Source organism: Oncorhynchus gorbuscha, linkage group LG06, assembly GCF_021184085.1.
Source record: "Oncorhynchus gorbuscha isolate QuinsamMale2020 ecotype Even-year linkage group LG06, OgorEven_v1.0, whole genome shotgun sequence".
NCBI lineage: Eukaryota > Metazoa > Chordata > Actinopteri > Salmoniformes > Salmonidae > Oncorhynchus > Oncorhynchus gorbuscha.
The window spans coordinates 62,747,584-62,759,827 of NC_060178.1; the positions used below are offsets into that span (position 1 = coordinate 62,747,584).

The window sequence follows — 12,244 nt, forward strand, 5'->3', positions numbered from 1 at the left end:
CCAGCAGGCTCCGGACCTCGTAGGGTAAGATTTGAATACCTCTGGCAATACAGTATACTACCAGTTAACAGATACAAGGCATTCTCCCCCCAAAATGTGGACAAACAAAGGTCTGAGAGGAACAATCACTGGACTGCTCCCATCATTTCATCTCAGATGCACAGTATGCACACTGTCAGATACACTGCATGCACAGGATGGTTTAGGACAAGGGTGAAAGATCAGGGGATAGCTGCACATGGGTAGACTACCTTCAATCCTTGTTTCCCTGGCATTCCTGGCATACCAAAGTCCCCCTAAAAGAGGACATTGATTATCAATAACTACAGTGAGAGTGTTCCCAAACAAGCAGGACAACACACAGTTAGTACTGACGAAACACACTGAAGCTCAAATAAAAACACATCAATTGGAGGCGCAATTCAACCAACCAAAACAAAACCTGTTGTTGCCATGTTTCAAAGTAATGAAAACAAATGATCAATGACCAAGATCCTCAAGAGGAAAAGCGTATTACATGAACAAATAAGAACAGAGAGATGGGGAGGAGTGGTGGAACGTCCCTGGCAGTCTGACTCCACTAGGTCTGACGAAGGGGCAAGTGGCATCGCCCAACTTGGCAACTCTCCTCACCTCTCCCCCACCCTACCGACAGACACTCAGCAAGTGCATTTCTGCTGGAGCCACTGACAGGTGCTGTGGTTCAGGCTCAACGTGGAGGGGGGAGGAGAGTGGGGGAGGGTGGGGGGGGTGGAGGGGGAGGAGAGTGGGGGGGGGCGGGGGGCGGGCACCAGTAGTCCAGACTGTACCGGACCATTGTGTGTGTGTGTGTGTGTGTGGGGGGGTACAGGCTAGAGCCCAGCCCCCGCAGCTACAGCATGCCCAACTGCCCCATGGCTTTCACACCAACCTGTCAGGGGGTTGTCACGTGGGGACAGAGTGTCCGTCCGTTTCTGGGAAGATGAAAGCGCCGAGCGGGCCCCCTGGCCAGGGAGGGATCGGGGCAGGTGAGCGACGATGGCTCTAATCGCATGGAGGGGCCCCCAGCAAACACAGCAAAGAAACAGGAAGCACAGCTCCCTTTGATCTCCTGATTCTCTAATCAGCTCACACCATTCCTCCCATCTACTTAGCCATCCCATCCCGCCAGCGTCACTCCCCACCCCCTGGTTCTATTTCCACACCGGCATGTGTGTATGAAACTCCATGGGTGTAGGCTCGCGCGTCATTTGTCGACTGATAAGCCTGGTGCTTGATTTATCAATAGGCTAATCTCTTCATTGAAATGATGCCGTCATGGCCTTTCCAGTTCAGAGGAAATGCCCTGACGGTCGCAGGGGAAAAGATTCATCATCTGTTCAAAACAAACTGTAATGATCCCTCTGATACACCAGTAAAGAGGGAGTAAACAGTGTGAGATACTTTAAGATGGCCTTAAAATGGCCACTGCAGCTACTACCACTACCAGAGTGGATCTGAGGCAAGTGAACGGAATAATAGCACTAGGTAGGTGAATAGAGAGGCCTACTTTCTGTCTTCTCCTCTGGTCTAATGTGCTCTCCAGCTGTGCTGGTCTAGGGCTCTATGATTTCGAGGGAGAGTGAGGGCAGAGCTCCATTCAGTCAGACAGACGGTCGGTGTCTGAAACGCTAGGCTTGGCAAAGTCTACCTCCCCACACACCTTTTCCCCCTGTGTTCGGAGCACCACTGTCACCTTATCCACTGTCTCTGGGTCACTGTCGTCTGCTTTCCTGACTGGAGTGTCTGGGAGTGCCCACACAGGTCTGACCCAAGGGAGACATTTCAAAAGCAGGCTTTTCTAACAGCCTAACAGGCTCATTAAATCAAGCAGTCGTCCAGACCGGGGGAGAGACATCCGCCATTACAGGGCTAATGGTGAACCCCTGTACGGTAATGGTGAGCTAGTTCACCATTGCGAAAGCAGAGCAGAGGAGGAGGTCTATGGCTATCCTGTTCACTTCCTCTATGTCTAGCCTGGTTGACTGTAGCCTGGCGACTGTAACCTGGCGACTGTATCCTGCTGAGCGGGAGATGTGGAAGTAGCTCGGTCAGACTTGTGGCCGGCACCATGTGGACATTAACGATTATGGCCCATGCCACAATCCTTTACATGTTCTTTTTATTACAATCTGGTTGTACAATACTGTGAGCCTGATCCAACATTCTGAGTACAAATATAGAACAAAGTTCCCCTGGGCAGAGGCAAATCCCAAATCCTAAGGTGAATATAGTGTAGCTTTGGATCATTTTCCTGCAAAAGCGCTTTCTCTTTACTATAAAACAATTCGTACCATAACTCTCACAGCCCCACTGTTGCTGTGGATACCGTGTCTCTGCTAAAAGCGCCCTTCCTTGAAGTGTTTTTCCCTCTCTTTCCCAATCCCTCCTCCGTCTGTGGAGTCTAATGGGGAAAACACACGGCAGCTGCTACTGCTGTGTCGGGCGGCTCAGGCCGAGGAAGCGGGAATGTTCACCATGGAAACTGGTCGGCCGTGAGTCCGAGACTCAAGGAGGGCAAAGTCGGTATGACCGGGAGCTGACAGGTAAGAAAACAAGTGGCTATGCCACATCATCCAGTCACGTCACTGGAGAACGTCCCACAGAGGGCGCTGCTCGCTGTCTATGAGAGACTGAGTCAAAGGACTGAAGAGGCCTGGGGATCACATGTGTTCAAATCCCAGGGGGGAATGTGAGGATGAGAGCAACCATGTTGTTGTTGTTGACGCTTTCCGGTCAGAGACGGGCAATACAGCCCCACTTCTTCTGGAAGGCTCCTCTCACGCCCTGTGTGGCGCCTTCTCTGACACAACGTTTTTCATCCCAGGACTGTTTGGTCTGAATCACATGATGTATAAGATCATTTGCCCACATATTGTGATGATTGAAATAAACGTGTGCCTTCTGATTTGTAGTAACTGTCCAGTGTTTCCAGATTTCTATGAAATATGACCTGGTCGGCACTCAAAAAAAAAGAGATTCAAGGTTTCTTTTTGGTATTTATTTCATTCATGGGTGGTTAGATTGTATATCTGTGATGCCTTATTGACATGTGCGCCTGTTCCAGGAGCACCCACACGAACGCACCTGTCGGTCGTTACACCTTAACAAGCTCGAAATAAAGAAGCGCACCTGAAGAGGAGACACTGATGATACTGATGAAGGCCAAAACGTGTGTCTATCTACCCACCCCTGAATTAAAGAAATACTCAAAAGATACCTTGAATTTCCTTTTTGAGTGTGGACCAGCTACACAATTATGGAATTCTATTCTATTTTGGTGGATGCACCTGTTGTGAGCACAGTATGAAATATGACCTGTAATTAATTAGAATATGAGTGAAATAGTTCTCCTTAAAAAAAAGAAGGTAATTAGGTATGTTAAAAAGCAGCTTTTTTGTGTTGGAATGGTGTGGGTGTACCCCAACAACAGAACGGTGTGGGAGTAGACCGCTGAGTGGCCAGCTCATCCTCCTCTATAACATTGATTGACCAGCTCATGACATCATACTCTATGAAGAAATAGCAAGCATTTTTAAAATGGTTTTAGGTGGGGGTTTTGAAGGGGTTTTTTTGTCTCCAATTTAGGCTTTGGCCACAAATACGAGTATAGGGCGAGTCAACAAAATGATTTGGGTTTGAGTTAACAGAAGAAGACATCGTAAAAGTGGCATTTTCACTGGACAGTTACTTTAAAAAACATCAATGTTCAAATTAACTAGTTCAACAGCACAAACTATATTCGGGTAATTATCTCCAACAAGCAATAACAAAATCATGCCACAGACAGTGCTCAATTTATCTTTAAAATAACTTAAGATGGCATACTCCACATATAGCTTCCAGTATTTTTCTCCCCTCTCCCCTATGAGGCCTTTCTTCCCCTCACCTCCCTACAGTGTGGATGGAGACATCATCAGAGGAAAGACTCAAATAGAGGGACTCAAAAGACAACCAATGCTACCAAGGGAAAGATGTCTTCCATTTTGAAACTGGGCTACATAAATCTCCTAAAAACGTCTCCTAGCCTTTTCAACGTCTAGGCCTCTGGGCTCTGAGCCTCGCATGGTGGTCCCTTGACTGAAGGGGGGGGGGGGTTGGGGGTCCTAGTGAGGGAAATGAATATTCCATCAAGCCCTACTAAAACAGGAGGGAATTACACAGGACAAGGCCACACCACTTGGGCTTTTTGAACTGCGATGATATCTGGGCCAGATTCAGGAACCAGCCCAAAGTTTGTCTATGATCTATGTCTACAGAGAAATACTCCCGGTTTATTTTAGATAATATTATTTACAACCTGCTGCTGTCTGGTGGCTGCACAGTCACTATCGCATGTTTCACTGGGAGGCTCCTCTCCTGTGAGGCTTACAGTGAAAATAATTCATCCCATTCAAGAAAATATATTAATAGACCAAAGTCAGTGGTGTGGGGTCTGTGGGGTGCGTTTGTGCTTCAGCGGGTGTCGGCTAAACAATAAGTTTCCTAAACTCCCACGTCGTGTTTTTGATAGTCAGAGAAATTCACATAGAACCGAGAGGGTGAGTTGTAACACGGCTCTTACCTTCAGTCCAAGCTCTCCCTTCAGTCCCTACAGAAGGAGAGAGAAAGACAAGAGAAACACAGAACATTTAGTCACATATTCTAAATCATTCCTATGATTTATTTTTCAACATATGAAAATACAGCCAGTCAAAAGGTGAGAGGTCAATGGAGTTACAGCAGAATTCCACCAGATGGTGCAGTAACCTCTGATAGTAGTGGACCCATGAACAAACTCTTGACGCAGCTACAAAAAGGTATTGGATCCTCCATAAGGAACAGGGTGCAGTGGGAACATGGGAGAGTTTGTATTTCAATGCCTTCACATTTGAGTAACTCACACACCTCTGAACGTCTAGTGCAATACTAACTTTCAGAGCGGCGAACTTACTCTCGTAAAAAAACATGGCCGTGGCTTTAGTTAAGCCTTGGTCTTGGTCGTCCTCTGAGCAACCTACTGTAGGGTTGTTCAACCTCCTCATAAACCAGACTGAACTTTTTGGGGCTCTGTCATGGGAAAACAGTGAGATGGAGGAAAGCTGGAGTTGACAAGGCAATAATATAACTTGGAGCTGGAAGCTGTTGGTTCAAGTAGGGGTCAAACATAAATGAAATGGCAATTGCCAAACAGAAATACATATTTTACAAACTCACAGTTTGAATCAAAAATCTGTATATCTCACTTGAGGAAGTGTACTAATGACTTTGAGAGCGGATCGTGTCATAGAGAGGCTGTGGCTTGCTGACAGCAGCAGCCAAACAGTTTGACAATGCCCAGATGGCTAAGACGTTTAACCTGCTCCAGAGGCTTGTATGGATGTGACCCTGTTTTGTTGGGGGATGTGGGAGCCATGCAGGCTGTTGTCTCTCTCTACCTCTCTTTTCAACCCCTATCTCGACCCCATTGTCCTCTTCTCTCTTTCCCCTTTTCAATCTCTTTCCCTGTATAAATGTTCTTATTTATCCTTTATTTAAATAGGCAAGTCAGTTAAGAACAAATTCTTATTTTACAATGACGGCCTACCCCGGCCAAACCTTCCTCTAACCCGGATGACTCTGGGCCAATTGTGCACCGCCCTATGGGACACCTGATCACGGCCGGTTGTGATAAAGCCTGGGATCGAACCAGGGTCTGTAGTGACACCTCCAGCATTGAGATGCAGTGCCTTAGACCACTGCGCCACTCACCACTTAGACCACTGCGCCACATTCACACCACCCCCCTCCCTCTCTCTATGCAGTCACGCTGTGTGCAGGCTGAACCAAGTTCAGTGAAGGGCAGCGGCTGTGAGAGTGAGCCCACCAGAGGAAGTCCATTAAGCCATGGAAAAGTGGAGAAGGACAGACACGTGGAGAGTTTAAGAGTCACGGCTCTCATGCCCCCTGCAGCACTTCAAAGCCAATGTTAGCTCCAACAGCCACCCAATGGGAGCGTGTGTGTGTGTGTGTGTGTGTGTGTGTGTGTGTGTGTGTGTGTGTGTGTGTGTGTGTGTGTGTGTGTGTGTGTGTGTGTGTGTGTGTGGGAGAGGAATGCTCCCTCGATCAATAATGGTATGGGACCATCCCTGGGTGTCCTATACAGTACAGTACAATACTAAAGGAAATGATACCAGCAGAGGGAGAGAGGGCCCATGGCTAGGGGCGAGGCAGGCTGCAGTTGGGCCTGAGGTTAATAAATACAATGTAGAATTGACTGTGAGCAGTTGAAGCTCTAAATACAAAACCTGTGCTATATCATTGACACAGGAAGTACACCGAGGTAACAGGAATGGTTACATGTGGATTCCTGGTCCTGCTGATGGTGTGGTGAGTGGAACAGGTCAAATGAGACTGATCCACAGGTAATATTGTTCATAACAATACCTTGGGGCCTTCAGGACCAGCGGGGCCAACATCGCCCTACGGAAGAAAGACACAAAGGTGAAACGGAGACAGACAGAATGAGAGGAGGAGGGTGAAAAGGGATGCAGAACGGCAGAGGACAGCAAGACCGATCACAACGACTTGTTTAATCCACCTAACTCTTCCCTTTCAGCTGGATCTCGCAAGTTCCTATCTGTAGTCTGCAACTTCTGCCAGAGGACGCAGCCCATTGGTTCATTATCCGAATGTAGCAGTTCTGACAAGCCACTAACAGCGGATTTTTCAATCAAGTTGTGGGATGATTACATCAAATATATCTTCCTTCTGCTTCGGGTGATTGAAAGCAGATGGATTCATCAAAAAATAAAAGATTCCCACTACTAAAAGGAAAAACAGACGGTCATTACTTTTCCGCTGTCGTGAATACCTATAAATCGTGCAATGCACAATTGATGAATTCCCAGAGACCACACATTTCAATTGATCTATGGATTTAAGCTTTAATAGAGATCCACAACCCACCTTTATTCCTGCCATGCCTGGCTCACCCTGAAACGACAGAAAGATTCACATCACAGTAACAGACAACACGTGTACTGTAGTTACGCCTCTTTCATTACAAGCACGGGTCAACAAACTTCAATTCAATTTGGGGAGTTCAAAGACTTGTTTCCAACTAGATGGCCATATTTCGACACAGCCCAGTTGAGGGGAAGGTATTCCTCGCTGTGAAAGCCCAATCAAAAGTTACGGGGCACATTTCTTTCAACTTCCCGCTGTGATATGAACTTGGTTTCATTTTTTGTATGGAGAAGTTGTGTTGGGCGTGCTGCTTTATAGTCTGTTTCCATGGCCCACAATCTAAATTCCCCGTTCTTAATAATCCATGGTAATGAACGTAATCAGGGGAAATATAGTCCACTAGTCCAATAGCAACGCAGAGAACACAAATGTAGGCTTCCCAACATGAATTGGTCCGCTGAATACAGAAAGACTGGAAGCTACACTTGGACAATTGAGAGACGTGTGCCAATCACGGAGCGTTTGCGTTTCATACAGTATGTGCAGCTATAAGTAGTGGCATGTCCTTTCGTGTGTAGTATATGTATAGTGGTGTTGATTACGGAAAATACAAATCATGTTTACCTTCATCCCTGGTAGGAGCTGGAGAAGATGGGGAAGGAACATTCAGAAGTCACAAGCATGTCAACACCAGATTTCCATCAACTTTTTCTATTCGGAAAATACACACGTCCCGGCAAACGCAAGAGGCGTAACAAACTCACCCGTAGATCTTTCCCAGGTTTTCCTGGTTCACCAGGTTTACCCTACACCAGATTAACAACAAAAAAAATACATCACAGGTACAGTACAATCATTTTCTGGGCAAACACTCATAACATTTTCACTTCTATGGCCATAGCCTCTTCCTCAATACAGTCCCTTGTCCAGTGCTGACGGTGGTGGTCAGCTGGCTGTGGGGACTCACCGGCGGTCCACTAGCACCATTCAGTCCAGAGGTCCCTGAGGGCCCTGGGGGGCCAGGAGGTCCTGGTGGGCCCTGAGCTCCAGGCTCGCCCTGCTGAGAGACCTTCAGTTACCATCTGCCAGTCGTTGCCAGGCCAGGCCATGCCAACACAACACATCACAGCACTACACATGCTGGGAATTTTATGGCGGGCAATATTAGCAGGAATCAAGGCCTACGGGGTGTTTCTTTACATTAGGCATCACGTTTGGAGAGAATACCACTTTGAATTCAAATTAAAGATACATTTTGTGTTTTTGTGTCCTTCAATGGTTTATTCTGTCAAAACCAGTTTGCTTTTAACAATACCAAACTCATTGACATAACAAGGGCACAAGTCCTCTTTTCTGTGGCATCTTAGGATATTTGAGTGACATGTTAATAAAAATAAAAATATATATTTTTTTAAACTCCAACTGATCTTTCTTTATTGTTACTCTGAGGCAACTCAACTGTGAGCCAGGGGGAATATCCAACACAAAATAGAAGACTAAACAAAATCCCAAAAGTCAAATATAGTATTTAGAACGAGAACCGGAGAAGAAGAGGAAAGAGGCCTAGTCTAGCAGAGCTCATGGTTATACCATCATCCCATTGATTATGTCAAACCATCTATTTCTTTATTTGACCAAACTCAAAAAATATTCAACGGCGAACTGTCTTAAAAATGTATTTATTTGCTTTAAAACCACATTTCTGGATATCTCCACGGTCATTTGAGTTTTTAATCAAAGGAATGACTAGAAATGACATTACAAATACCCAAACGGATGATGTATTACTGTACATGTGGTCTAACTTTAGAAAAGTCACAATACAAAATCTTGGCCTTGAAATCAAACACTCCCTAATCACTGTGGAGTAGGCTACACTAACGCTTGCAAGGACCCCATCTTTAGCTCAAGCTGAGCCTCAGTTGCCAGGCCAGACATCGAGGCTCTTGATAATCCGGAACACATCCATCCACATTAGATTCATATTTTATCCATCCCATGCTTTACAGTGTGTGTCTGGCCATGATTTATGATCTGGATGTGCTTCCATGAAATGAACACATTCCGTTATGCTGCCCAGGACTGATTCCAGGGGTTCAATTTAAAAAACAGAGCCAATTCGGCCTGGGTCTGGGTGGTAAATTCCCCTCTATGTCTTTAGTGATGGCTCTACCACAGTGTGTAGCATTGTCTCCAAACAAGGTACTCTATCCTGGCACCGTGAGACTGCACACCTGGCCAAAACAAGATAGAGGAGGCATGCCAACAGGGGTCCACCGGGTGCCAGGGGCCCTCTTTCTAACAGGGCCGGCAGGGATTTGGGCACAGGGAGGGACAAAGGTCCTTTCAGAGAGCCAGGGTGAAAGTCCACAAAGAGGATTGGAGAAGACTCACTTCCTGACAGAAAAGGTCACTTTTCTTTCCTGTTCTTTTCATATCTTTGCTAAGGTTATGAAAATCATAGAAGCTTTTAATGTCCCCCCCCCCCAAAAAAAATGCTTTCTTTCCCACAGCAATGCAGGGTTTGTGTAAGAGCCAAATTGGGCTTTTTCGACATTTCATTTACGTTAATGGAATTTCAATGGGCCTTGAAGCCCAGGCTATTTATAGAATCTACTGCATGTATCTGTTTTTATTCTTAACCCTCTATAGTCACGAATATGTTCAAAGTAAATACTACTGATTTGTTTCTCTTTTTGGATTTCAACGACATCTATCAACTATTCCAACTATCACAGAATTCAGTTTTGAGACACACAGGTGCCATAAAGGGTTAGCGGTGGGTTATGGGGGGGTTGGCGGAGGTCGACGGCAGTTAGCATCCAGGGGGGGGAACGGGCAGGAAGGGGCAGAGAGAAATGTACCTTGAGGCGCCTTAGGATTACAGGGTTTATTGGGGGCATGTTTCGCATGGGGATGGGCAAGATCTGCTGAGGTGGCCAGCAGTGTAAGAAAGTCACAGGGCAACAAGTTCATCAGGAGGCCAAGGAAAGGAAACAGAACAGAATGAGAAGGGGGGGGGGGTTGGGTATTGGGAAGGGAAGAAGAAAGAGAGAAATCAAAACATGACAATGAAAAGCAAGAAATTGTCAAGGCAGGGAGAGAAGAGAGAGACGGTGGGTGAGAAAGAGTAACAACAGGGCAAATTAGGGGGGCAGGAGTTGGTGTCAAAGGGGAGGGTTGATGTGCCCTCCATGGTCAGATTGGTTACTGGTAATTGAATAGGTATTGGTTTTTGACCAGATTGGATGCTGTCAGTTTACTTAACATCAGGCAGCCCATTTGAGTGCTTGTAAGACCATAGGGGCAGCAGTTGAGTTGTTTATACATCAATCTTCCAGATCAACTTTACTCCTGGCCCCTGTCCTGTTGCAGCTGAGTGGAGACCAGGTAGGATTCAGTCTTGCCAGAGAGAGAGAGAGAGAGAGTACAGTTCACAGACTTACTGTGGCCAATCCTCCAACACAAGGCTGTACAATACGCCGCTTCTGTTGAGATTCACCAGTATTATCAGGCACAGTTTTAAAAGAGGTGAAAATGACTCTATTTTCCCATTGCTTTCTGCATTGAATCTGCACTGTACAACTTGCCTACTTTTTACATACGGTATACATTTCCAACTTGAGGTTTTTGGTTAAAAAAAAAGAAGTTATGTCCTCAGACCTTGCCAAAGCAATGTTTCAGTGGCAATGACGTTTGGAGCTAAAGTTGACATAAAATGTAAGTAAAATCAAGTAAAATTGTATGCTGAGGTATCAATGAGGAAATATATACAGTACTCTATGTCATTACTGAGAAGTAGAGACAGGGAGAAGGAAGAGGTACATGAAAAGTAGACAAGTGTGTTGTTATCCCCCCCACCGCTATCAGAGCTATCCACCATACACACCCACACACCCAAGATGCACCAAGCTAAACTTACACCAAAACATTGACCGAAGAAGTAAAATAGCTTTAGAGTTCCTCTAATTTGACACAAAAACATGTTTACCACATACAGTGGTAATAGAGTAAATGACAGCATGTGGTGCAGTTTATGGCAATCAGAAATAGAACGAATTGAGAAGAAAAAAAGAGTTGAAAGCTGAAGCCTGATGTCTGTCATAATATGTCCAATCGGAAGATAGATAATCAGTGGACAGTGTGAGAAATAGGCCTGGTTTGGAGAACAGCATTACTCCACTGTAGCCTGTTGACTCCAGAAACGGAGGGGAGGAGTAGGGGAGAACGGAGGAGCTCCTGCGAGTGGAACATTGGCTATCTTTGCAACACAACTGGGACACAGTTTTGGGGTTACCCGCAAACTGACTGGAGCGTATAGAAGCCAGGGTTTTCACTGGAAGATCCTATACAGAGGCCACACACACCCACATAGAATAACTGTTGATATAGAGTCTCACTCCTGAAACCACTCTGTCGAACAGCATCCAGCCTGAGCCTACACCCCCCCCCCCCCCTCCTGGTTCCCTCTGTAGGACAAGGAGGACCTGAGTGGAACCACCAGCTGGCAGGGACGTCCCATGCAGTGTGTGCCCGGGGGGGCTCCGAGATGTGTATGAAGACAATCCAATGCACGCACAGCATGGCGGGGGCTCCAGCACAGGTTGAAGGTTTTAAACAACCCCAAAATGCTCTGACCTTCTCCCTCTCGACTACACATTCTCTGCTACACTTGTTTATTTAGCCAAAGCATTTGGCAGAGTATATGAAATAAGTATTATTTTTCACATGCTTTGAGTTGTTGTTATGAGGTCTTTCATTCATATTCTTTACTGGGGCAACAAGAGTTTACAACAACAACAGGTCTTTATAGCACCCATTGAATAGTGGGAGGTTGAATTACATAGGACATGGAAGGAGCTATCTGAACAATCCCTTAATGCACAGAAGAGTATTATTCTTGGCATCCCCACACATAGACCCTTATCTTGTAGTGCAGTGTTTCCCAACCCTGGTCCTCCAGTACCGCCAACAGTAGACATTTTCATTGTAGCCCTGTTCAAACACACCTCATTCAACTCATTGAGAGCTTGATGATTAATTGACAAGTTGAATCAGGTGTGCTTGTCCAGGGCTACAATAGAAATGTGTGCTGTTGAGGGTACGGGAGGACCAGGGTTGGGAAACAATGATGTAGTGTATGCTCCAGCATGCTGTTAGTAATTGCCTTGTTTAAACTCAAACAGCCAAACCCCTGAGAGATGGCCTGATTTGCTTCATGGGGATGCCTGCCTCAATGTTGCATGTGCTACCCATCATAGACTCATTTGTCAGGCCTCTATTCTGTAATTTGAACATA

The 12,244-nt window shown here is 45.9% G+C and overlaps 1 protein-coding gene across 18 annotated transcripts in view; it reads right to left on the minus strand.

The window, feature by feature from the left end:
- Positions 1-12,244, minus strand: part of LOC124038215 (collagen alpha-1(XIII) chain-like) — a 113,662-nt gene that overhangs the window by 22,133 nt on the left and 79,285 nt on the right. For 11 of the 18 annotated variants that reach the window (XM_046353790.1, XM_046353804.1, XM_046353802.1 and 8 more), the window contains 8 exons: positions 9,810-9,875; positions 7,913-8,005; positions 7,710-7,751; positions 7,570-7,587; positions 6,946-6,972; positions 6,424-6,459; positions 4,583-4,609; positions 252-296 (listed from right to left, as the gene is read on the minus strand). In XM_046353790.1, the coding sequence (XP_046209746.1) occupies positions 252-296; positions 4,583-4,609; positions 6,424-6,459; positions 6,946-6,972; positions 7,570-7,587; positions 7,710-7,751; positions 7,913-8,005; positions 9,810-9,875 (354 nt within the window). Of the gene's footprint in view, positions 1-251; positions 297-4,582; positions 4,610-6,423; positions 6,460-6,945; positions 6,973-7,569; positions 7,588-7,709; positions 7,752-7,912; positions 8,006-9,809; positions 9,876-10,391; positions 10,434-12,244 lie in introns of all 18 variants that reach the window. The other 7 variants (XM_046353789.1, XM_046353793.1, XM_046353791.1 and 4 more) reach the window with 7 other exon arrangements.